The 22973-nt window shown below is 54.5% G+C and overlaps 1 protein-coding gene across 4 annotated transcripts in view; it reads right to left on the minus strand.

Annotated features, from left to right (window-relative positions):
• ANGPT4 (angiopoietin 4) overlaps positions 1 to 22973 on the minus strand; it is a 42888-nt gene that overhangs the window by 9521 nt on the left and 10394 nt on the right. For 3 of the 4 annotated variants that reach the window (XM_087853705.1, XM_087853707.1, XM_087853706.1), the window contains exons 2-6: positions 8829 to 8984; positions 7998 to 8063; positions 7203 to 7324; positions 4227 to 4459; positions 1834 to 1949 (exon numbers count right to left, since the gene is read on the minus strand). In XM_087853705.1, coding sequence (XP_087709831.1) covers positions 1834 to 1949; positions 4227 to 4459; positions 7203 to 7324; positions 7998 to 8063; positions 8829 to 8984 — 693 coding nt within the window. The remainder of the gene's footprint in view (positions 1 to 1833; positions 1950 to 4226; positions 4460 to 7202; positions 7325 to 7997; positions 8064 to 8828; positions 8985 to 22973) is intronic. The other variant, XM_045807609.2, reaches the window with a different exon arrangement.

The following is a 22973-nucleotide window of genomic DNA, read 5'->3' on the forward strand; positions in this document are numbered from 1 at the left end:
GGAACTCACTAAGTGGAGGCTTTTCCCTTGCTGTTATTGTGAGGTTGTGTAAGGATTAAAAGCCGAGAGATGTAACACTCTTGGCACACAGTGTAGACTCAGGAAATGTTATTACGTTCAGCAGACATGTTTTCTGAGCACCTCCTACATACAAAGCTCCATTCATGGCACAGGGATGCCAATCTGGATAAGACAGAAAGAGTCTTTCTCTCAAAGAGCTTGCCATCCATCATAATCTCCTCTTTCAGCCTAATCTTTGTTCACATATCATTTTTCCAGCCAGTTCAGTATATGTTCAGTGTTCAGTGAGGACACACTTGGTCCCTGGTCCCATACTAGATGACAGAGACAAATCAGAAATAAATCAACCCTCAGGGCTGGCTTGGTCTGGAAGGGGTATGATAGGGTAGGCAGACAATTGATTATGAACATTTGGGTAGCTACAAGGAGAGCTCCTAAGAAGGAGTCACTGGTCAACCCTGGGAGGCTTCTCAGAGGAGGTAGCATTAGAACAGGGCCTTGGCATGTGCCTGACAGGCAGGCAAGGGGAATGGCACCTCCAGTGGAGGAATCAGCTCTGACAAGGTAAAGGCCAGCTCAGGGAGAGAAGACAGTGGCATTTGTTGTGGAACTAGCAGAGGGTGCAGGAAGGGAAACTGGGGTCCAGAGAGAAGGGACTTGCTCAAGGCAAGCAAGACTGAAGTAAAGCAGAGGTATGATCCCAGAACTTTGGCCTCTCAGAATTCCACCATAGCTGAATTGACTTAATTTCATGTAGGGTATTTACTTAAAAAGTCATGTCCTTTTAAAAACCTTAAATACTTAGATTAACTGTATTTTGAAAGGAAATCTTACCAGTATCATAAATTGAAAACTCTAACACTCGTTTTTATTCAGGTAATTATAAAAATAAATACAAAGAAAACGTGCAATTCTGGGTAGAAAGTGAGGGCCTGATGTCTGCGTCAATGGAGGAGTGGAGCAGGTGTGTGTGAAGCGTTAAAGACGGTCTGGAGACAAACCGATACAGGAATACAAAGGAAATCGAACAGGGAATTAGGAGTTGTGAAGACTGGCTAGTTGTTCCCCATACTCTTTCACTTCTGGGACTGGCCCCCAAACCCTCCCTCCTGATAGCCACGCTCTCCCTTGACCCCTGATCTATCCGATAACGTGTTCTCAAAGCCCAGGGCAACCTTGGAAACCCTCACTGGAGATGGTGGGATCTCTATCAGCCCTGGTCCCTAATTTCCCACATGGAGCAGAGCCCAACACCTGCATTCAACAGGAGTATATGTTAATTAGAAATAAACTTCTTTTGGGGCGCCTGGGTGGCTCAGTCAGTTAAACATCTGCCTTTGGCTCAGGTCATGATCCCAGGGTCCTGGGATTGAGTCCTGCATCGGGCTCCCTGCTCAGTGGGGAGCCTGCTTCTCCCTCTCGCCTGCTGCTCCCCCTGCTTGTGGTCTCTATCTCTCTGACAAATAAATAAAATCTTCAAAAAAAAAAAAAAAAAAAAAAGAAAGAAACTTCTCTGTGTTAAGCCCCTGGATTTTCAGGGTTGATTTGCTGAATCAGCTAGCATTACCTTACACAACACGGAACTGTTTTCTGCCATTCTAACTGAAAGCATCTCTGGAGAAGCTGCAGGAGAAGGATGCACCCCAACTCCGGGAACTTCTGCTTTACCCCCACATTCGGACCTCTGGTCACCCCACCTTCTCTGATATCTCAGATGTTGGATAAGGCCGGAAGCTGATGAGGGGTGGCCTGCCAGGGACGCCCTCGGTTCAACACCCTCAGATAGCCTCAGCCCCCAGGCGGTCCCCTAACCTTCCTGGGCTCCGTCATATTGGCCACATGGATGGTGTAGATGCCACTGACATTGGCCCCGAAGCGCTGGATCTCTGCACAGTCCTGGAACACCTGCTCAGCTGCCCTCACAGAGGCTGCGATGGGACAAAGCAAAAGCAATTGGAGGTAAGCGAAGGAGAGAGGGAGGGGGCCGGGTGCGCACTACTTCCTGCCGGCTTCTGGGCTGAGAGGTGCCGGGGACAGGAAGAGGTATCAGACCTGGGAAGGTTTCCTAGAGGAGGTGACTGTGAGCTGGGATCTGGATAAGGAGCAGGTGCCACCTAGGAGAAGGGGAAATTGTTCCAGGCAGAGGGAACAGCAAGTGCAAGGGCTCCAAGGTGGGAACAGTCCTGGTGTGTGCAGAGGACGGTGCAGTGAGGGGAAGTGGTGGAGGCCAGGGAAGGAAATGACCCACCACCCATGAGAGCAGAGCTGAGCGGCCAGAGAGAGCTCTGGCTGTCTGATGAACTTGACAGAAGTAGGTCAAAGCTGCCACGGGCAGGGTCACCAAGGAAGGAGCGATGAGGCTGAGTTTCCGCAGGGGCCAGGTCAGCCTTGCAGGCCAGGATGAGGAGCCCAGGCTGTGCCGAAGAGGAATGCTCTGGCCAGAGTGTGGAACAGGGACTGGAGGGGATGAGACTCAAAGCAAGAAGGCCAAGGATGAGGCTGCTAGAGTCTTCCAGGAGAGGTAGTTGGGGTCTGAACTCCAAGGAGGTCTTGCCCCCCTTTTATAGACCAGGAAACCAAGGCCCAGGAGTAAGGTAACTGACTCAAGGGCCCTTAGCTGGGGGCACGGGCAGAGCCTTTCTGCTCTCTAGGTCATCCGAGAGCCTTAGAGCCTTGGCCCAGACGCACAACTCCACAGTGCCCTTCTCTGGTGACATGGGGCAAGAGGGACTGGGTGTTGGGGCAAAAGGTGCCTGAGGCAAGGTGCCCAACGCAGCCTTCTCCCCAGACTGGCGAGCAGACCCTGGGTCACAGCTGGAGCCTGGGCTAGCGGTGAGTCTGTGCGGAGAGGCCTTGGGTCGGGGCCTGCATCTGGGGCTGAGCTACAATACACCCACACATGGGACTCATTTAGGCGGCTTCCATGCCAGGGCTACGCACAAGCCAGTGATGGGTTTGGGTCATTCTGTATCTCATGGTTTGGAAGGTATCCACTTCTCCTGCCTGTGGCTTCCTTGGGGCCTCAAATCCCTTAACCCAGCAGGGCCTGCCCGACTTAGACAGAGCCGTGGTGCCATTCTCTGGCCCCCAATCACTGCCAGCCATAGTGCCTGGAACCCATCACTATTGCCTGATTCCCTGTGCCTTAAAGACTTCCCAGCCTCCTGCTATGGCGATCCAGCAGGAGTAGAAAGCCCTTCTTAGCTCTTTCTCTCACCCAGCCATTCTCCACTGCCCTGTTCCAATTGAGCTTCCTAAAACATAGTCCCACTGGGTGCAAAACCGTCGTGTGGCTCCTGGCTGTCCCCAGGTTCATGTGCTCTCTCCTCGGCACAGCCTTTCAGGCCTTCTGTGGCCTGGAAATTTCAAGAACACTGCTAGCACATAGTGACACATAGTAGGTATTCAAAAATAAGCATTTCCTCCTTCTTCCCTTAGAGACCCAGAGAAGGGCAGGTGGGTGTTTTTGCAAGACTACGCTGTCCACTGCTGCATCCCCAGCACCCGGCACTGGGCCTGGCACACAGTGGGTGCTCAATAAGGGTTTTGCTGACTGAGTGTTTTAAGCCAAAACCAGCAATGCCTTGGCCACCCCAAGTGGGCCTCACCAGAAGGAGTCAGTGAGAGTTGGGGAGAGGGACCCAGGCATTGTTCTCCCTTCTCAGAAGCTAGGACCAAAGATGCTTCCTCACTTCTGTTTGGCCCTCCTGGGCTTAGGGACAAGGGCGACAGGGTGAGAGAAGTCCTTGGGGAACGGTGAGTCTAACCTCTCCGTTCTATAGATAAGGAAACTGAGGCCAGAGGAGGGGTGGGGCAAGTCTGAGCAAGGGAGATGGAGCGTGTGGATCCTGGAACCCAAACTGTTCAGTCTGGGCTCGTGGCATCCTTATTAGCCTCACTTCCGTTAAACAGATGGGGAAACTGAGGCCAAGAGAGGGACGGGGCATGCCCAAGGTCACTCATGGAGTCAGGGGGTAGAGTCTGGATTGGTTCCTCCCGGGACTCTCATCCTCACCATTATTATTGATTGTTGTTGTTTCTGTTTTACAGGTGTTGGGAGAGGGGCCGGGCCGCCCCCCCCCCCCCCGCCCCCGCCGTCAGTGGCTTCCGAGGTGGTGGGTGGGAGCGAGCCGTGAGGGTAAGCGGGGTCTCCCTCCCCTCCCCTGCCCTCCTCCCGCACCGCCCCAGGGACCCCGCTCGCTCACCCGGCTCCTGGGCCACGACGCGCACCAGGCGCTGCACAGACTCCAGCAGCTGACGCTGCTGGCGCTGCAGGAGACTGGAGTTGCTGCTGGCAGCGCGCAGGCTGCGCTCGAGGCCCGCCAGGGCGCCGCTCTGACGGCCCAGCAGACGCCGCAGCCGCTCCTTCTCGCCTCGGAGGGAAGCCAGCTCCGCCTGCTGCTGCGTCTCCAGGGCCTGCACCCGCGTCTCCAGCGCGCTGCGGGGCGGGGGGCGCACGCGTCAGCCCGCTGTACCCGTCGCGCAGCCACACTCGCGCGCTAGCCCCTGGGGCCCAGGGGGCACCCCGCGGAACAGATCCACGCCGAGGCTCAGAGAGGTAGAGCGTCCTGCCCGGGGTTGCACAGCTTGGGGGGGGGGACGTGCCCACCGGTGGCAGAGAGTGAGGAGGGGAGGAGAGAGATACCCAGCTCTGGAGGAAGATGGATTGGGGTGCACAGAAGAAAGAGGTGCGGGTGGGAGGACTTGCTGGCAGCCAGGAAATCGTTACAAATCCCCAGTATGCCTGCCCTTTGACCTAGCAGTCCGCTCTCAGGAGATAACCTCCAGGGAGCAGGCTGGAGAGTGCCCCTTGGGAGACTGGTTATACTAGAGAAAAGCGAAACAGCTTAATGTCCAACAGCCAGAGCTGGCTGAGTCTGTTTTCTTTCCGTGTCCCTGGAAATGTTCTGGAACCACGAAGAGCAAGGAGGCAGAGCGCATTTGCACGGAATTGGAAGGATGCCCGGGACGTGGAGACAACTGCGCCGGCACCTCGGTGCCTCCAGTCCAGTCGCACGTGTGCGAAGACAAAACAAGAGAAAGAAAAAATGGAGCGGGAACCCGGTGAGCTGATAGGAAAGGCATGGAAAGACACGTGGAAGGACACGGCGCTGCCTGAACTCATAGATAAAGTGAAGACAATTCGCTAAGTGGGGCTCCTCTTTCCCAGCGGGTCCCGGAGGAGGGAGACTGGGAGGGAGGAAGATGGAGGAGGCTGGAGGGAACCCGCTTTCCCTTTCGTTTTATAGGTCTCTGTTGTCTGGTGATATACTAAACACGGAGCATATTTGTCATAGAGTTTTTCTTTTCTTTCTTTCTTTCTTTCTTTCTTTCTTTTTTTTTTTTTGAAGAGTTTTAGAAAAAGCAAAAAGCTTTTGACTCAACTCTTCCACTTTGGCATTTTATCCTGGCTTGCTCCGGCGCGTGTGCAAGGAGGTATGGGGACATTGTTGGGGGCTTCGCATTGAACAGGAGTAAGAGACAGGAAACAACCTTAATACCCATTAATTGGGGGCTGGGGATATAAGTGTGGGCACAGCCATAGGGTGGAACACGCAGCAGTTAGAGAAAAGAGTGGGCAAGTGCATCGTGCAATTATGGAACAGTTTCCAGGATACTTGGAAAAAAGGGGGGCAGAAGAGCCGTCTGCTCCATTTGGGTTCAAGAAGGGCAAAAAGAGGCCTAGGCACACATATTTACATACTCATAGGAAACCCCCAAATGTCAGCTTATAGAATGTCTGCTGGGGGATAAGGATTTCTGTCTATGTGCTCACTTCTGTAACCCCGGTGTGTAGAACAGTGTCTCACATGTGGTTAAGAGCTCAAAAAACAATTATTGGTTGAATGAATGGAAGAGGACAAGAAGCTAGGAAGAGGGGTTACCTGTGCTGTGGGTGGGGCGTGGCTGAGGGATTGGATAGGAAGGAGACATTCTCTGATCTATGAGGTTATGCCAACCCATTCTCCAGACTAGAACGAGTCTAGTCAGGGCAGAAGGAATTTCCCCTGAGCCCCGAATTCTGCCGGAGGAAGAGAAAAAATTGGGGTACACTCTAGAATTCTAGAATTTTAGCTGTCTGCATGGGCCAAGTGCTTACTGAGGACATCCTCCGTCTTCACTGACTTCAAGGCACCTGGTGCCAATTCAGGCTGTCCCCGTCCCTGCCCTTCCCCAGCTCGGGGTGGGAGCATAAGAATAAGAGGGTGGACAAACTATCATTAGCTGCCCGCAGATCAGAGGGAGCTGGGTGGACCCGACGGCCTTATCTTGACCCAGCACGTGAGCAACAATAACATCCCCCTCCCCCTGCCCCGTACACAGGCCCCTGGCTGCTTTGGTGTGTAGGCTTTGCCTCCTCCAGCACCCTGACCTTGACAGTTTTCCTCCACTCAGCTCGAAACCAAGATGAAATCAGCCTCAGATGTCCATTTCTCTGCCTTATCTGTACCCCATGACTCTTTCATTCTTTGTAATTTGCAGGGTGTTCCTCCCAAGGGTATTTGCTTACAAATGCTGAGACTCTCAGCCAGTGTAGACGAGAAGCTGGCAATGTGGTTGCTTCTGGGAGAGGGAATCAGTGGACAAGATCTGATTTACTTATTTACAAATAAGTAAATCAAATAAAAATTTACAGGGTGAATTGTACAGCATGTAAACTATAGCTCAATAAAGCTGTTAAAAATTTCTAAAAGGAAGGAAGGAAGGAAGGAAGGAAGGAAGGAAGGAAGAAAGAAAGAAAGAAAGAAAGAAAGAAAGAAAGAAAGGAGGAAAGAAAAAAAAGAAAGAATGGAGAAAGAATCAGGGTGTCCCGAGACCCTGGGGAAATGTCTGTCTCCTGTCTCCACCCAGGGGTGCCTGTCTGGCCCCCAGCCCAGCCCCAGGGCCCACCTTCCCTCCCAGCTTGAGTCTGGACTCCAGCCCTGGTTTCAGTCCTTACCCCCAGCTCTGCCTCCACCTGAGCCCCCCAAATGGTCCCTCCCTTCAGTCCTAATCTGGGGCCCCAGCTCTAGCCCCAGCCCCTGTCCCAGGCACTAGCCCAAATACGGCTTCCAACCCTGGCCCCAGCCCCAGCCCCAGCCCAGTCCTGGCTCTGGTGTCCCCCCTGGGTCCCACCCGACTTGGGTCCCAGGCTGGCCCTCTCCCCCAGCCCCGGCTGGTGCCAGGGTACCAGTGCCCACCTGTTGCGGCCCTGCAGCCTGTGGAGCTCATGGCCCTGCAGTAGCAGCTGCTTCTCCAGCTTGTTGGTGGACAGCGAAGTCTCCAGCAGCTGGATCTCCATGCGGGATGTCTGGTTCAGGACCTGTCCCAGCAAATAGGAAGGGGAAGGGGGCGACGCAGACCCTGCAGGAGCCCCGCCTGGCAGCCGCCCGCCTGCCCAGGGGCTCTGCCGTTCCAGCAATGTGCTGACCTATTTCCATCCTCCCAGCAGTTCGTTCCTATAGTCGTTCATTCCTTTATTCATTCCTTATTCACTCACTCAGTCACTCACAGCTCAGCTGAGTTTATGGTCTGCCTCCTGAATTTGCTCTTCCCGGTCACTGCACACAGCAGGCGCCACTTCGTGCCCCAGGAGGACCCTGCCTTGACCAGCCCCTCCCGCTCCAATCCAATCTACCGGCAGGTCCTGTCAGATCCGGCTTCCAAATGGGCACCTGACCACTCTCCACTCTCCGCCACCGGCCCACCCTGGTCTTGGTCTCCGTCATCTCTTGCCCTGTGTTCTGTGCTACCCTCCTCACAGGGCTCCCTGCCCCCACCCTTGTCCCCTACAATCCTTCTTCTGCTGTGCCGTCCAAGGCAGCCTTTTAAAATGCGGCCCATCTGCTCAGAATCTCCCTGTGGTTCCCACTACACGCAGTGGAAAAGTTCCAGTCCTCATGATGGCCTACAACGCCCTGCGATGTCCTCTGTCCCCATGGCCTCTGTGAACCCTTGCCCACCCCTCTCCCCCTGGTCGCTCCGGCTGCACTGACCTCCTGGATGTTCCTGGAGCTTGCCCGCACGGTCCTGCTGCTGGGCCTTTGCACATGCTGTTCTCCCTGTTCCGGAAGGCCCTCCTGGTGAGCCTGGCTCTGATCCTACCTTCTCCGCAGTGCCTTCCTGAACTCCCTGTCTAAACTTGCAAGCCATCCCTTCACCGCTCCTCGCGCACACTCCCTCCCTCCTGTCGCTGCCGTTTTCTCCTGAGACTCTCACCCTCTCACATATGCGGGTTATTTATCCCGTTCGTTCTCCTGGGGGTCATTAGAAAGGAAGATGCACAGGGTGGGGCACGTGTCTGTTTCATTTGTGGCTCTCAGATAGAACCGGGCACCTCCCACCGTGCCTGGCACATAGTAGGACTTCGACAGACACCTGCCTATTTGTCGTTCCATTCATGTACTCACCTTCCTGTTTGTTCCCTCCCTCCCCTTCTGCTGCTCCCACTGCCTCCTGTCTCAGAGCTGCTGGCCCCGTGAGGTTGAATGAATTCTCTATGAACCATCTTTCCCTGGAGCCCTCGGAACCCCCGAGTGCTGCTACCGCCTCTCATCCCAGTGCCCAGCCCAGACCCGGAGTCACCGGAGTCACAGAGGCAGAAGAACCTAGCCCAGGGCCCTCCCCCAGGGGCATGGCCTGGTGGTCCGAGTGTTTCGTGACAGGGTCGTCAGGGAAGGGCCCCAGGGTGTTACAGGCCCAGAGGAGGCCCAGACTTTACCCAGAGACAGAGGTCAAGGCAAGATGACCCAGGCTGTAAGCCAGCCCTGCTGGCCACAGCCTTCCCCTCCCCCCCCCCCTCAACGCCACCTGCTTGGCCTCCGTACCTGAGCCTCCACGTCAGTCAGCTTGCGGGTCTGGGCGGTGGTCTGGTTCAGGAGGCTGGTGCCTAGCTCCAGCATGGTGGCTGTCTGGTTCTGGACCATGTGCTGTTGGACCTGTGCCAGCTCTGACCTCAAGTTCATCTGGATGTACCTTTCTAGCTGTGGGGAGACCGTGGGCTGGGGTCATGGGTAGGGGCTGGAGGAAGGTTCCTGTCCCTTCCTGTGTCTTCATGAAGGACATAGAGCAAAGAGCACAGGCCTCCCTGCCGGGCCAGGCCACCATTACCTCTCACCTGGACTATTCCAGTAGCTTCCTCCCTGGGTTCTTTGCCTCCATCCTTGTCCCATGCACAGTGCATCCTCCACTCAGCAGCCCGAGGGATCTTGTTAAACCTAAGTCAAATCAAATTCCTCCTCTGCTAGAAAGAAACCGTCCCAGAATTCCTATCTTACAGGAAAAGGCAAAGTCTTCCCTCCATGACCTGGCCTTCTGCTCCCACTCTGATTTCCTCTCCCAGTCCTCTCCCACACTCTGCTCCAGATGCAATGGCCTCTGAGACAGCCCTCCAGCAAAGCAAGCACACACCTACCTCAGGGCCTTTGCACATACTGTTCCCTCTGCCTGGAAATTCCCTCCCTCCCACCCCCATCTACATGGCTCACTCCCTCATGTCATTTCAGGTGTCTTCCTACCACTTATCACTCCCCAAGTTTATATTACATATTTATCTGTCTATTGTCTGTTTTACCATTGGAATGTCAATTCCATGAAGCTAGAGACTGGGTCTTACCCCTTTATCTCTGTATCTAGCACAATGCTTAGCGCCCAGTAGGTACTCAATACATATGTGTTCAATGAATTGATGGAAAAGCAGGGAGCAGCAAGGGTCAGAGAAGAGCTCCTAGTGTCATGCCCATTACAAGAGTTTGCAGGTCTATTCACCCAGCTTGGACTTTTATTTTCTGCTCCCCTCCATCTGCCGGACAGTCTCCAAGGGTTCTCTCAGCTCAGATGTTCTGGGATCCCACGAGCTAACATTCATATCTTTGACAGTGCTGCTCTCTTTCCCAAGAGCAGTTGAAGCCGGTCTGGCATGAGACCAGGATCAAGTTGCAAAGGTGAACAGTGTGTTCTCAGGGCTCAGTGCCCGCAGGCAGAGAGCCGGTGCCCCTCGGCCAATCCCTCTCCATTCTGCACACATGCTGGCCTCTGGCCATCACCCCCACCCCCTGGCCCTGGCTCCTTCCCTTGCCCTCTTGCTCAGTCTTCCAGGAGGTCTGACAGACAGGGCAGCTCCCAGGGTCCCTGGGAAGACCGGCACTCCCCAGGGAGAGGTGATGACCTTGGCTGGGGGCCAGGCTCTAGCTCTTTCCTCCTTGGTCTCTTCTCCCCTCTGCCATCTTTTTTTTTTTTTTTTTTTAAGATCTATTTATTTGAGAGAGAGAGAGAGCGCGCGCACAAGCGGGAGGGGCAGAGGCAAAGGGAGAGAGAATCTCAAGTGGACTCCACACTGAGTCTGAAGCCTGACATGGGGCTCGAGGCCGGGCTCCATCTCAGGGACCTGAGATCACGATCTGAGCGGAAACCAACAGTCGGATGTTTAATGGATTATGCCACCAGGGCACCCCTCCCCTCTTCTGTCTTAACAGTCTGCTCCCATCCCTTCCTCCCACCCCTGCTTTTCAAGGCCCGTGTTCCCTTGTAGTGCAACATCAGATCCTGGAGGGGGCGCATGTGAGCGGTGCCGGTACTGACTACCGCAGTGATTCTCAAAGTGTGTACCCCGCAGCAGTCACACCGGGGAGCTTGTTAAAAATGCAGATTTCTAGGTCCCACCCAGACCTACTGAATCAGAAATTCTGGGGTGGCGCCCAGCCATCCCGGTGAATCTGATGGTTTCTCAAGTGTGAGAACTCCTGGGGGGGGCGCAGTCACAAAAGGGACTGAGGACCAGGGGACAGGCTCATCGGAGCTTCTCAGGTCTTTGTCCTGTGGCCCCTTCCTTCCTCCCCTGCCCCATCAGCCCCCCGCACCGCTGTCCCCTGTAACAGACAAACATGCACCAGCCGCTTCTATCAAAAACAAATTCTTGACTCCGCAGTCCCCCCAGCTGTGCCTCTGATTTCCCTGGTCCCCTCAACAGCAAAACTTCTTCAAGTTGCCTCCAGTTTCTCACCTCCATCCTCACCCCCGCCTCTAAAAACATTACCAGTATTATTATGGTGTACTGAGCACATACAAACAAGCACAAGGAAGGATATAAGAAAGTCTGTGTATTTACCACGTTCAAGAAAAACGTATAACCCACACTGGAGCGCTTTTGGGCCGCTCAGTGGCTTGAGCATCTGACCTGACTCCTGGTTTCAGCTCAGGTCATGATCTCAGGATGGTGAGACGCCCCCCCCCCCCCAACAATCAGTCTTTGCACTCAGCAGGGAGTCAGTCTGCTTCTCTCCCTATCCCTCTGCCCCTCCCCCTGCTCACTCTCTCAAATAAATAAATAAATCCTTAAAAAATATATCTATATATACACACATACACACATAAATCTTGTGCTCCCTGGCCTGCCTCCCCAACCCTGAGGACCCCCTTCTCTCCTTAACTTGCCTGGTCATCATCTCCTAGACAAGGGAGGCCCAGGGACCCTTCCATGTCCTCTTACTGTCCCGCTCAGCAGCACGCAGGGCAGATGGCTACTCCCAAGTTCTGGAAGCACTTCCCAGATGCTCCTTCTCCTAGTTGTTCTCCTACCCATGGTCACCCCTCTCTGCCTCCTTCTTCACCAGGCTCCTACATGTCAGGGGGCTCTCGGCCCAGTTCTGGGCCCTTGTCTCTCTGTACGTTCTCTCCCTAGGTCAGGGGTCCATAGTGGGGACCACAGGGTCTGCAAAGAGAATTCAGGGCGTCCATGAACTTGGGTGAGAAAACACTCTTTGGTTCAATAACCTTTAAGTAAAGTTCGGCGTTTCCTTCAATTTTGAGTGGAGGCCGCAAACCATAGCGCCATTAGCTAATCCCGCGACTTCATCACCAGTAGAAATCACCACTATTTCCATACCACAGTGCAAATATTAGACTGTCTTTTTTTAAAAAGATTTTATTTATTTATTTGAGACAGAGTGTGTGAGCATGAGTGGTGGGGGGAGGGGCAGAGGGAGAGGAAGAAGCAGGCTCTCCACTGACAGGGAGCCCTACGCAGGGCTCAATCTCATGACTCTGAGATCATGACCGAAGCCAAAGTCAGACGCTTAACCAACTGAGTCACCCAGGCGCCCCTGTTGCAGCATCTTAAATACTGGTTTGGCGCATCAGGACCTCAGAATGATGGACGTTCTCCAACCCACCCTGCATAATGCTACCACTAGAGCAGACCTGATATTCGCTATTTTGGTTACAATGGCAACATCACTGGGTGTGCTTATGCTTTCATTTTACACATTTAAAAGTGTTTCTCTGAAAAGGGGTCTATTAGCTTCACCCAGGACCAGATGCCAAAGTGTTCAGGGCCCCAAATGCATCAGGAGCCCGGGTGCAGGGACTCCTGTTGGTCCTACGACTGTCATGTGCTGACTGCACGGCTCCGCCTCCCACCACACTTCTCCCCTCAAAGTGCCACCCACTCGCCATCTCCACGTGGGCTTCCAACAAGCATCTCAGGCAAAAATATCCAACGTGGAGCCCTTGGTTCTTCAGCTCCCACTGCCCTGTCTCTGCGTCCCTACCCGACTCCCCCTCCCTCCCCCCACCTTTCCCGTGGCAAATGGCCCCAAACCCAGACCTTATCCTTGATGCTTCTTTTTCTCACCCGCTGCACTCAACCCTCTAGGGGGTTCTGGCCACTACGATCCCAATACAAGTTTTGGATCTGCTCCCTTCCCTGCACCCTGGGCCAGGCTACTGTCATCCCCATGGGTTGGCTTCAGGGGTGCTCCCCACCCGCCTCTGTCAGCTCCCTGGGATTGCTAACGTGTGGCTGCCGCGGCGCCCCAGAGGGATAGGGGAGGCAGAGCTATACTGAGGCTGCCCTTGCCCTCTCCGGCGAGTCACAGACTTCCCGGAGCCTGGTGCAAAATGCAGACTCCCAGGCCCAGAGCTTCGGCTCCGGGCAGACCAATAGCGAGTTCAGTCCTGAGACGAGACTTTCTCACACGTGTCCCCCGAGCCTCTCATTTGCAGGTGGACACCCTGAGGCCCAGAAGGCTTGCCCAAGGTCACCACCTAGTGGGCTAGATCCCCGACTCCCTGCCCAGGGACTTCTTCAGGGTAGCTTAGGGGTCATCTCAAGTGACAGGAGTTCCCTAAGTACATGCATTGGTCCCCCACTTGTCCTGTGGCTTCGAGTGGCTGGGTGGGGCCCAGGCCACCCACAGCTGGGGCCCATCACCCAATTTGCCACACCCGCCCACCAGCATGGGTCCTGGGGTGGGTAATTTGGGCCAGATGGGCCCATTTTGGCCATGCTGGGCTCTGGTGAGTAATGTTGGCCTGCGTAGTGGGGATTGGGTCTGGTCCAGACCCAACGCACCAAGGATGAATGATACAGAGTGAAGTAAGCCAAACTCGAAAGGCTACATGCTGTAGGATTTCATCGATGGAAAAGTCGGAATCCATTGTGTTGCCAGGGCCTGGGGTCCGGGGTTGGGGACTGACTGCAAAGGGTCATAGGAGAACTTTCTAGCATGTTGGCAAGGTTCTATATCATGACTGTCGCAGCAGTTGCACGACTGTATACGTTTGTCACTACTCAGAGAACCATATGCTAGAAAGTTGCGCCTCACCGTGTGGACTACCCGTCAGTAAAGAACACACCCACCGAAACAAGGTTCTAGAAAATGTCCCGTATGAACGTATGTATCATGACGATAAATAGAGTTTCTCAAACAAACCCCTCACCCTCTGAGCGTCATTTATGTACCGCTCAGGAATCTCGTGAGCACCTGCGCTAGGCCCGGTGCTGGGGACAGGAAATCAGGAATGAACAAAATCGGCGAGTTTTCTGATTCCAGCGCACTTTCACGAAGTCATCGGTGAAATTCCAGTAGTGATGAATGCTGTGAAGGAGACGAGACAGGGCAGCGAGTGGGGTCAGGGGGAGTTAGGCCAGAGTGGCAGGGCACCCCTCACTGGAGGGGCCGCCTGTGCTGAGAGGCTTGCCAGCTGTGACAAAGTCAGGAGGAAGGGAATTCTAGACAAAGGGAAAGACGAATGCACAAGCCCTGAGGTGTGAGTGTGTCTGGCGTGTTTGAGAATCAGAAAGAAGGTCAATAACAGTGACTTGCCCTGCCTGTCTCTTCCTTGGACAATGGTGCACGAGGCTCCTATTTGGGAAAGCGTTTTGTCAACGACAGAGAAAAGCCAACGAGCAAAGAGTAGTTAGTGCTTTGTAGCTGATGAGCCTGGGTTTGAATCAAAGCTCTCAAACTAGGGGCTGTGTGACCTTGGGCAGGTCCCTCTACCTGTCTGGGCTTCTTCTCTAGCATGGAGGTCATCACGGCTCCTATCTCTGCGATGTCGGGAGGAGGAGGATTCCTGAGACGACCTGTGTAAAGGGTCTGGGGCTTATTACATAATCAGCACAAGACCAACCCCAGTATGGCTGTCATGAATGACCAGGCAACTGTTAAAAAGAAGGAGGTTGACCTTCATCGGAGGTTGATCTAAAAAGAGGTCCCAGTTATACTTTTGGGTGAGACCAGCAAGATGCAGAACATTTGCCGCAGTGGGCCCGCTCATCTCTAGCTGAACCGAGCCCTTCCCACAGCAAGGAATATGGGCCATAGACTGCTACCGTGGTCGTACCAACGCCCGTGACTGTCACCAGGAGACACCCCAGACATTCTCGTGTCTCACCACAGTGACTGCGGACTTTCAGGACATATTGTTTACACTCATTGTGAGGTCTCGGGCACTAGATCATTGGATTCTGTTATTTACTGTATTAGCCCAGGAGCAAGAGAGGATGCTATCACAACTGTTTAAGAAGTATTTAGATAATCTGTATCTCAAGGCAATGTGTTTCCTTTGTAAACCAATGCATTTAATTTTACATTTGAAAAAATCTTTCAGAGAGAGGGTCCAGAGCTTTGCCAGATGCCAGAGAGGCCCAGGGCACAGGGAAAGTTAAGACCTCTGCAGACCCTTCTCACCGATGCCCCCTCAGTGGAGCAACTCCCCCCCAGAGTGCAGGGGGACTGGCCTGCCTTTGCTTCTGGAGCCTCGGAGGGTGTCTGGCAATTCATAGGTGCTCCGTGGATGCTTGTTTGGTAGAATGAATGAATGTATTGGACACCTCTCCTCCTGGAAGAATCAGCTTTGAAATAAATATCACTGTGTGGCTCTGTCTCACGGCTTGTCACCTCCAGCTTTTGTGCAGGGAAGGCCAGCAGGGGAGAGCCCACCGTCACGACCCCAGCTGGCCAGAGCTGCATTGGAGTGGGTGCCCGGGGTTCCCACAACATTTGTGGGACCCTTTGGGAGTCAAGGGCATCTCTGCACAGTGTCTAACCCTAAGTCACTGTGGGCACGATCTCATAGGAGGGTGCGGGACTGGTCCCCTGGGTGAGAAGAACACTGGAGGGGAATGAGGCCCAGCAGCAACCCCTCCAGAGGCCGGAAAGGCTTCTAGCATGAGATCTCTAGGCTCTGGGTATGAATCCCAACTTCTCCACCCACTGGCCATAGGACCTGAGTGGAGTGTTTCTGCTCCGAGTCTCAATTTCCTTATCTGTCAGATGGGGAACCAGGGGGAACCAAGAAACCCCCTTTTGGGATTAGTGTGAAGGATAAATGAGACACCTGGACAAAAAGCCAGAGGGTACCTGGCCCATAGCAGGTTCTCCTTGCATCACCCCTTAAGAGATTCTGGAATCTTCATCTTGCTTTAACTGTACTTATTTCCTGCAGGCCTGGAGACGGCCTCTGTTTATATCTAGCTTTGAGGCCTCCTGGCTGTGTGGTCTCTCACAGTCTCAGTTTCCCCAGCTGTAAAATGGGCACAGTAGTGGGGCCTACCACATGAGACTCGGAGGGGGGGATCAGTGAGACTGAGCCTGGCGCGTGCTGGGCGCACAGTGACTTTAGCTGTTGCTATTGTTGTCATCGTGGGGGCTCTGCTCACCTCCGCCTGCAGCACACCTGGGAAGGCTGGAGGCTCTGTCCTGGTAGAGAACATCTGTCCCAGCCTCTGGTCCTTCTGTCCTTTGCTGGTGGGACTTTGCCAGGAGTGAGAGTGGGGGCAGAAGTTGGGGGCCTTTGGGGGATGGCAGTTGTCCCAGTAACTCGTTATGGCACCCCAAGATTGCCAGTTGTGTTTGGCGCCTTAGAAATTGCCTCTCGTCCCCCTGCACGGAGGCTCTGCTATTGACCCCCATTTTATGGATGAGTAAATGACGGCTCGGAGTCACTTCCCTGAGGTCACCTGCCAAGCCGGCAGACCCTAGAGTCATACCCAGGTCTGCTGATTTTGGAAGCCAGAAGGTCAGATCTGGCGGGCACAGGAGGGTCAAGGCAGGAGCTAAGCAGGTGGAAGCCCTGTCCCCCTCACTGGGTGCAGGACCGGGGTGCAGCCCTCCAGCCAGGGAGCACAAAGCACGAGTGAGCCAGGCAAGCCCTGATGTTGGCTTCTGCCTGTTGCCTGAGTTTCTGGGTCCCCTGCTCAGATTTCTGCCTGAATCAGACCGAAAGAGAAACAGGGGTTTCCATGAGCTGGGGTGTCTATTAAGGTACAGAAAGGCCAGGGATTCTCCCCAAAACAACCCCCACGAAATTGCAGGGAGGCAGCCGGGAGCATGGTTTCTGGTCTCAGCTCCCCAGCTCTGAGCTACGGGACTTTGGTCAAATGATTTCATCTCTGAGCAAATGCCATCCTTCTCATGGCTCAGGCCCAAACTCTTCGAGCCCTTCTTCACTCCTCCTCCTGCAAGCCCACATCCAATCTGTGGTCCCTACTCTGGAATCATAGACAGAAGCTGACCACTGTTTCTACCCGCGCCCAGCCTCCATCATCTCTTTTTTTTTTTTTTAAGATTTTATTTATTTATTCGACAGAGATAGAGACAGCCAGCGAGAGAGGGAACACAAGCAGGAGGAGTGGGAGAGGAAGAAGCAGGCTCCCAGCAGAGGAGCCTGATGTGGGGCACGATCCCATAACGCCGGGACCACGCCCTGAGCCGAAGGCAGACGCTCAACCGCTGTGCCACCCAGGCACCCCAGCCTCCATCATCTCTTGTGCGGCTTCCCAGCCTCGCCACCCCATCGTGCTGTGCCCTCAGCCCCTGCTCATGCTCCCCAGACCCCAGTCCGTGCCTCACCCAGCAGCCAGAAAGAGCCCAGTGTATCTAAGCCAGGTCACAGCACCTTCTGCTCAAAAACCTGCCGTGGCTCCTGTGTTAATAGAGAAACCCAGGCTTCTTTGTAAATTCCTTTCCAGGAGAAAAAAAAGTCTGTGCTTTGAATGACACTACAGATAAAGGACTGGTATCCAAGATCTACAAAGAACTTCTCAAACTCAATACACGAGAAACAAATAAACAAATCAAAAAATGGGCAGAAGATATGAACAGACACTTTTCCAATGAAGACATACAAATGGCTAACAGACACATGAAAAAATGTTCAAAATCATTAGCCATCAAGGAAATTCAAATCAAAACCACACTGAGATACCACCTTACGCCAGTTAGAATGGCAAAAATAGACAAGGCAAGAAACAACAATTGTTGGAGAGGATGTGGAGAAAGGGGATCCCTCCTACATTGTTGGTGGGAATGCAAGTTGGTACAGCCACTCTGGAAAACAGTGTGGAGGTCCCTTAAAAAGTTAAAAATTGAGCTACCCTATGACCCAGCCATTGCACTACTGGGTATTTACCCCAAAGACACAGACGTAGTGAAGAGAAGGGCCATATGCACCCCAATGTTCATAGCAGCAATGTCCACAATAGCTAAATTGTGGAAGGAGCCGAGATGCCCTTCAACAGATGACTGGATTAAGAAGTTGTGGTCCATATATACGATGGAATATTACTCAACTATCAGAAAGAACGAGTTCTCAACATTTGCTACAACATGGACAGCACTGGAGGAGATAATGCTAAGTGAAATAAGTCAAGCAGAGAAAGACAACTATCATATGATTTCTCTCATCTATGGAACATAAGAACTAGGATGATCGGTAGGGGAAGAAAGGGATAAAGAAAGGGGGGTAATCAGAAGGGGGAATGAAACATGAGAGACTATGGACTATGAGAAACAAACTGAGGGCCTCAGAGGGGAGGGGGTGGGGGAATGGGATAGGCTGGTGATGGGTAGTAAGGAGGGCACGTATTGCATGGTGCGCTGGGTGTTATACACAACTAATGAATCATCGAGCCTTACATCGGAAACCGGGGATGTACTGTATGGTGACTAACATAATATAATAAAAAAATCATTAAAAAAAAAAAAAAGTCTGTGCTTTGGAAACAGGCAAAACGGCCCCAAAGAGCAGGGTTCAAACTGGGCTGCACTAGAGGTGGGGGTGGGGGGAAGTAGGGTGAAGCCAGCCAGGCTGAACCCAGGCCCCAGGGTGCAGGGTGGGAGAGATTAGAACCTGGCCTGATGATGTAGAGGAAAGCAGCCCCTCCACCCCCACCCAGAGACCCGAGCCCAGGCAGGAAGTATGGGAGGGACCACACAGCCAGCCCTATTTCCCATATGGGGAAACTGAGGCCCCAATCAGGAAAGCCCATTGTAGGAGGCTGCACATAGGAGCTAGTGGCCCAGTGTAGCCAGACATGTGAAAATCTGAAAGAATAGAACTTTGATAGCTGTGTGTGTATGTGTGTGTGTGTTTCAATTTAAATGTGTAGTTGTATAATTCTAATTTTTGTTTTGGAATAGGTGATATGAGCACATTGCTCAAAGTCCAAAGACTCAAAGGATGGGGAGTGCTAACGACTCTGCCAGCCCTGCCCTGGGTCCCATCCCACAGGCCACTGAAGGACGCGGGGGGTTCCCTTCCAGGGACACTGGCTGCATGTGCTTGCAGCGAGCACGCTCACATCCCCCCCACTTCGGGCTCATAAAACGTCAGCTCCCCGTCTGCACCTGCTGCTTCCGCGTCTACAGTTAGGAGGCTGTCGCACGTCCATCCAGCAGACCCGCCTCACGGCTTCAACAGCTGTACGGTCCTCCGTCTGTGGCCACCACTGTTTGCGCATCGGGTCCCCGACAACTGCGGTCATTTCCAGGCTTTTGCCATCATGCCAGGGCTGCTGGGAATATCCTTGCCCACACGTCACCTAGCTCTCCTGCAAGGCTGCGTCAGGCAAAGTCCCTTGACGCAGGACGGCCGAGTTCAAGGGTGTGGACACTTGTGATGTGAACAAACGGCCCTTGGCAGAGGTCATGTCTGCGGTTTCAGTGCTGGTTTTGGTGGAGGAGCCCTGGGGGCTGCAGCAGGGGGCACGGGAGCCCGAGAGTTGCCTAACCGAGTCTTCCCAACACACATCCATAGCCTCGAGCTCAGGAGCACTCCATCAGCCTCTTTCTGACTCTCGGGTCTCCCCACAAATATCACCTCCCCGAGACGTGTTCCCTGGCCACGCCATCAAAGGCAAACACGGAGCCCCTGCCCTCCTCCTTGTCCCACTGCGGCTGCCTGGTCTCTTCACAGCACTCCATGCATCTGAAATCACAGCAGTGATTTCCCAGCTGTCCATTTTTTCCCCGGGAATATCCACCCCAGGCGCGCAGGGCTGCCATGGTCACGGCCACCATGGTCACGGCCACATCCTCCGTGCCTCAACCGGTCCCAGGCACATGAGAGGCACTTAGTAAATATTTGTTGAAAGAACGAATAGGTCGGTTTTACGTCAAGGGTGCCGGATTTCCACTGCATAATTGGCTACTGGAAAGAAGTCTGGACCTCCCCTCCGAGCCCCAGCTCCAGCTAGAGGCCTGGGAGAGGTGAGGCGAGGCCACAGAGGCCAGAAAGCCAGAAAGCGGAGAGACAACTGTAGAGGGGTGGCCAGGGCAGCCACTGTGCGCTACTGAACAGCCCAGCACAGGGAGGCCCACAGCAAGGCAGGGAGCCAGCCTGCACTGTCTTCAGGAGAAATGTTCTAGAAATGACCATGACACTCATTCATCTCGTCTACAAATTGGCTCAGATGTGTCGGGACCTGTGCGGGGCGCTGGGAAGAGCGCAGCGACCGGAGCAGGCCTCGCTCCTGCTTGCGGGGTGGGCCAGGTTCTGCCCAGCGGCCGGGACCTCCTCCGAAGGCAGGTCTCCGAAGCACTAGGTGTGTGTGGGCCTGGCCTCCGGCGCCCGACAAATACAGCCCTGTTCGTCCTTGGCTCTCTCATCATCCCCATCTTGCAGGTGAGGAAAGGAAGCACGGAGAAGCGGAGCCTGTCGCCCATGTCACATGGCTGCTGAGGCTGGCTCGGAACGCAGGCCTTCAGGCTCCAGAGAGCGCACCCTTCACCACTCCCTGGGTGCCTTGAGGCAGCCAGACTCCGAGGACCCCACCTCCTGGTAGGCATGCCCTGTCTCGTCGGTCCTTCCCTGGGCGGGGACCGGCCCCTTCGACTGTGACCCATGGTAGGAATGTCCGAGGGAGGCTTTCAGGGCTACGTCACTACGTTTTGGCTTCTGCTTTGCGCCCTCTTGGCTCTCTGGCTTGCAGGGACAGGCCACGGTGTCCCGAGGACCCTCAAGCAGCCCTGCAGAGTGGCCCGTCTGCAAAGGAATGGAGCCCCCCCCCAACTGTGGGCCAGCACCGACCCACCAGCCCTGGGAGTGGGCTGCCCGGAGGCTGGTCCTCCAGCCCCAGGGGAGCCTCCAGAGGACCACAGCCCTGGCTGGCCCGTGAGCACAAGTGCATGACAAAGACTGGCCTTAGAGCTACCATCTCAAGCGGCTCCTGGCCTCGGAGACGGAGAGACGATCACTGTGCGTGGTTCTTTTGTGCCGCTACGTGTTGAGGGGAATGTGTCGTACCACAATAGGTAAGGAATGTGCGACTTCCGCGGTGGTCGCAGGGTCAGACCCTCTTGCTTCCAGACGCCACACCCCTTGCTGGGCGCACTGCACCCCTGCCCCACCGTCCCCACGACTCAGTTTCCTCATTTTTGCAACGAGGCTGACTTTGTGGCTCTGAGCCCAGTGGCCAAGGGTTGGCCCTTCCCCCTCTGCCCTGCCCCCCTCCCTCCTCCCCCCCCTCCGGGCCCACACAGGCCCTGACCCTGTGGTTTTGAGCAGCCAGACCCAGCCCTCCTCCTGGCTGCGTTCCCCTCTGCGGCTCTTCTTCTGGGTCAGGGCTCAGAGAGCGAGGAGAGCGAGTGGGCAGGGGGCCAGGGGTGGAGCGTGCCAGGGAGCAGCAGGCTGCTGTGGAGGGAGGCGCTCTTCGGCTCGGCCCACAATTCCCGGCACAGGCCGGCCTTCTCCGAATTTCCCGCTGCAGCCCTGAGTCTAGCGGGAGCCCGGAGCTCCGAGTCAGGCACTGGTCCAGTCACAGCTTTGCCATTTCCTTTCTGTGCCAGGGATGGAGCTTCTCTGGGCCTCGGCGGCCTCGTCAGAAAATGGGGCTCATTGTTCCCGCTTGGCAGAGGGCCAGGGGAATAAAGGAAGCCAGTGCTGGACTCCGTGCCCCAAGGGGGCTGGGTGTCTTCCATCCTGTTCGCTGGTGTCGCCCCCGGGCCTAGTGCAGTGCCTGGCACGTGGTAGGGGCTTACCAATATTTGTCGAATATTTGTGGCCGTCCTGCTCTCTGAGTCTCGCCTCGTATGAGGTGTGTGTATGTGTGTGTGTTGGGGGGGGGGGGTGGGTGTGGGTGGGGGTGGGGGGGTGTTTGGGTTGCCCAGTGTCTGTCCAAGTCAAAGAAGCCACAGGGAGAAGAGGAGGGGAGTGGGGAAGGGAGAGTAGGGGGAGGGGAGGCCGGGCCTGCATTTGCTCTCTGAACTTGGGGTGCGTCTCAGAAGATGGGAACAGGCTGCCAGGGCCTTTGGCTTCCTAAGGCTCTACTATCCCTCTGTGGTTGTCTGTGTCTCAACCTTGATCTTGGAAGTTTTGTCTCAAATGGGGCCCATTCGAGAAGTCCTCCTTATTCTCCGTTGTGCAGAGACTGAGAATTTAATGGAGAGAAAGTGAAGAAGCACATTTCTCGTAACTGCTCACGTCGCTTCCGTCTGAGAGCCAGCCCTTACACAGAATGGGGTGGTGTGTCCATTTTGCTTGGCAAATGTGTATTTGGCACATATTGTGTGCTGGGCTCTGTTCTAGCCACTGTGCTTATTAAATCTTTGTTGCCACTCTCTGTGGTGGGAGCTATTATCAGCCCATTTTACAGACGAGGCACGGTATAGTTGAGCAACGTGTCAGAGGCCAGGCAGCTTGTCATGGGCAAACCCGGGCTGTCTGGGAACAGACCGACCAGACCACACTTCTGCAAAGTCTCCTTGACTAAAGTGATCGCTTGGCAGCACACTCACCTGCCTCCCGACCCAGCTCTACCTTGGGGGACAGAGCCAAGCAGGTTCTAGACCGAGGGAGGCCTTGCTGGGGTACCTCGCCATGTGGCACCAGGCTTTCCTGCCAGCACAACTCCGCTGTGTAACTGTTCTTGTCTGGCTCCCAGCAGCCTGGAGGAAAAGGGTGATTGTTCCCCACTCGACAAAGGAATAAACAGAGGCCTGGAGAGCCCGAGCATTGCCCACAGCTGGTAAGTGAGGATTTGAACCCAATGGCTGAGCTCTTGCCACTCACCCATCTTGGATCTTTGCTGTCTGAGGCTGACCCTGAAAACAGGGTGACAGAGGTGGGATCAGGAGTAGGCAAGAAGGGGAGGAGCAGGCCCAGATGTCCAGAGCCACTGCCCATTGTAGAGCAACCCTCACTGGATGCTGGGCAGAAAAGTGGTTCCATCAGTTCCCAGCACGCAAGATCCCTGAGAGCAGGGTCAGGCCCAGGAGGACTGGTTTGGTCCCTAATGAGCTCTCCAGTCTCAGCTCGAGCACACTTTTCCTGGCTCTCTATGCTTCAGCCACAAAGAATGCTTTTCACTTCCTCCAAATCACCTTGTTCATTCTACCCCAGGGCCTTTGCACTTGCTATTCCCTGTGCCTGGAATGCTTTTCGTTTCCCTTCCTTGCCTGAGAACAGCCAAT

Source organism: Ursus americanus, chromosome 22 (genome assembly GCF_024610735.1).
Source record: "Ursus americanus isolate L20-20 chromosome 22, mUrsAme1.1.p, whole genome shotgun sequence".
Lineage (NCBI taxonomy): Eukaryota > Metazoa > Chordata > Mammalia > Carnivora > Ursidae > Ursus > Ursus americanus.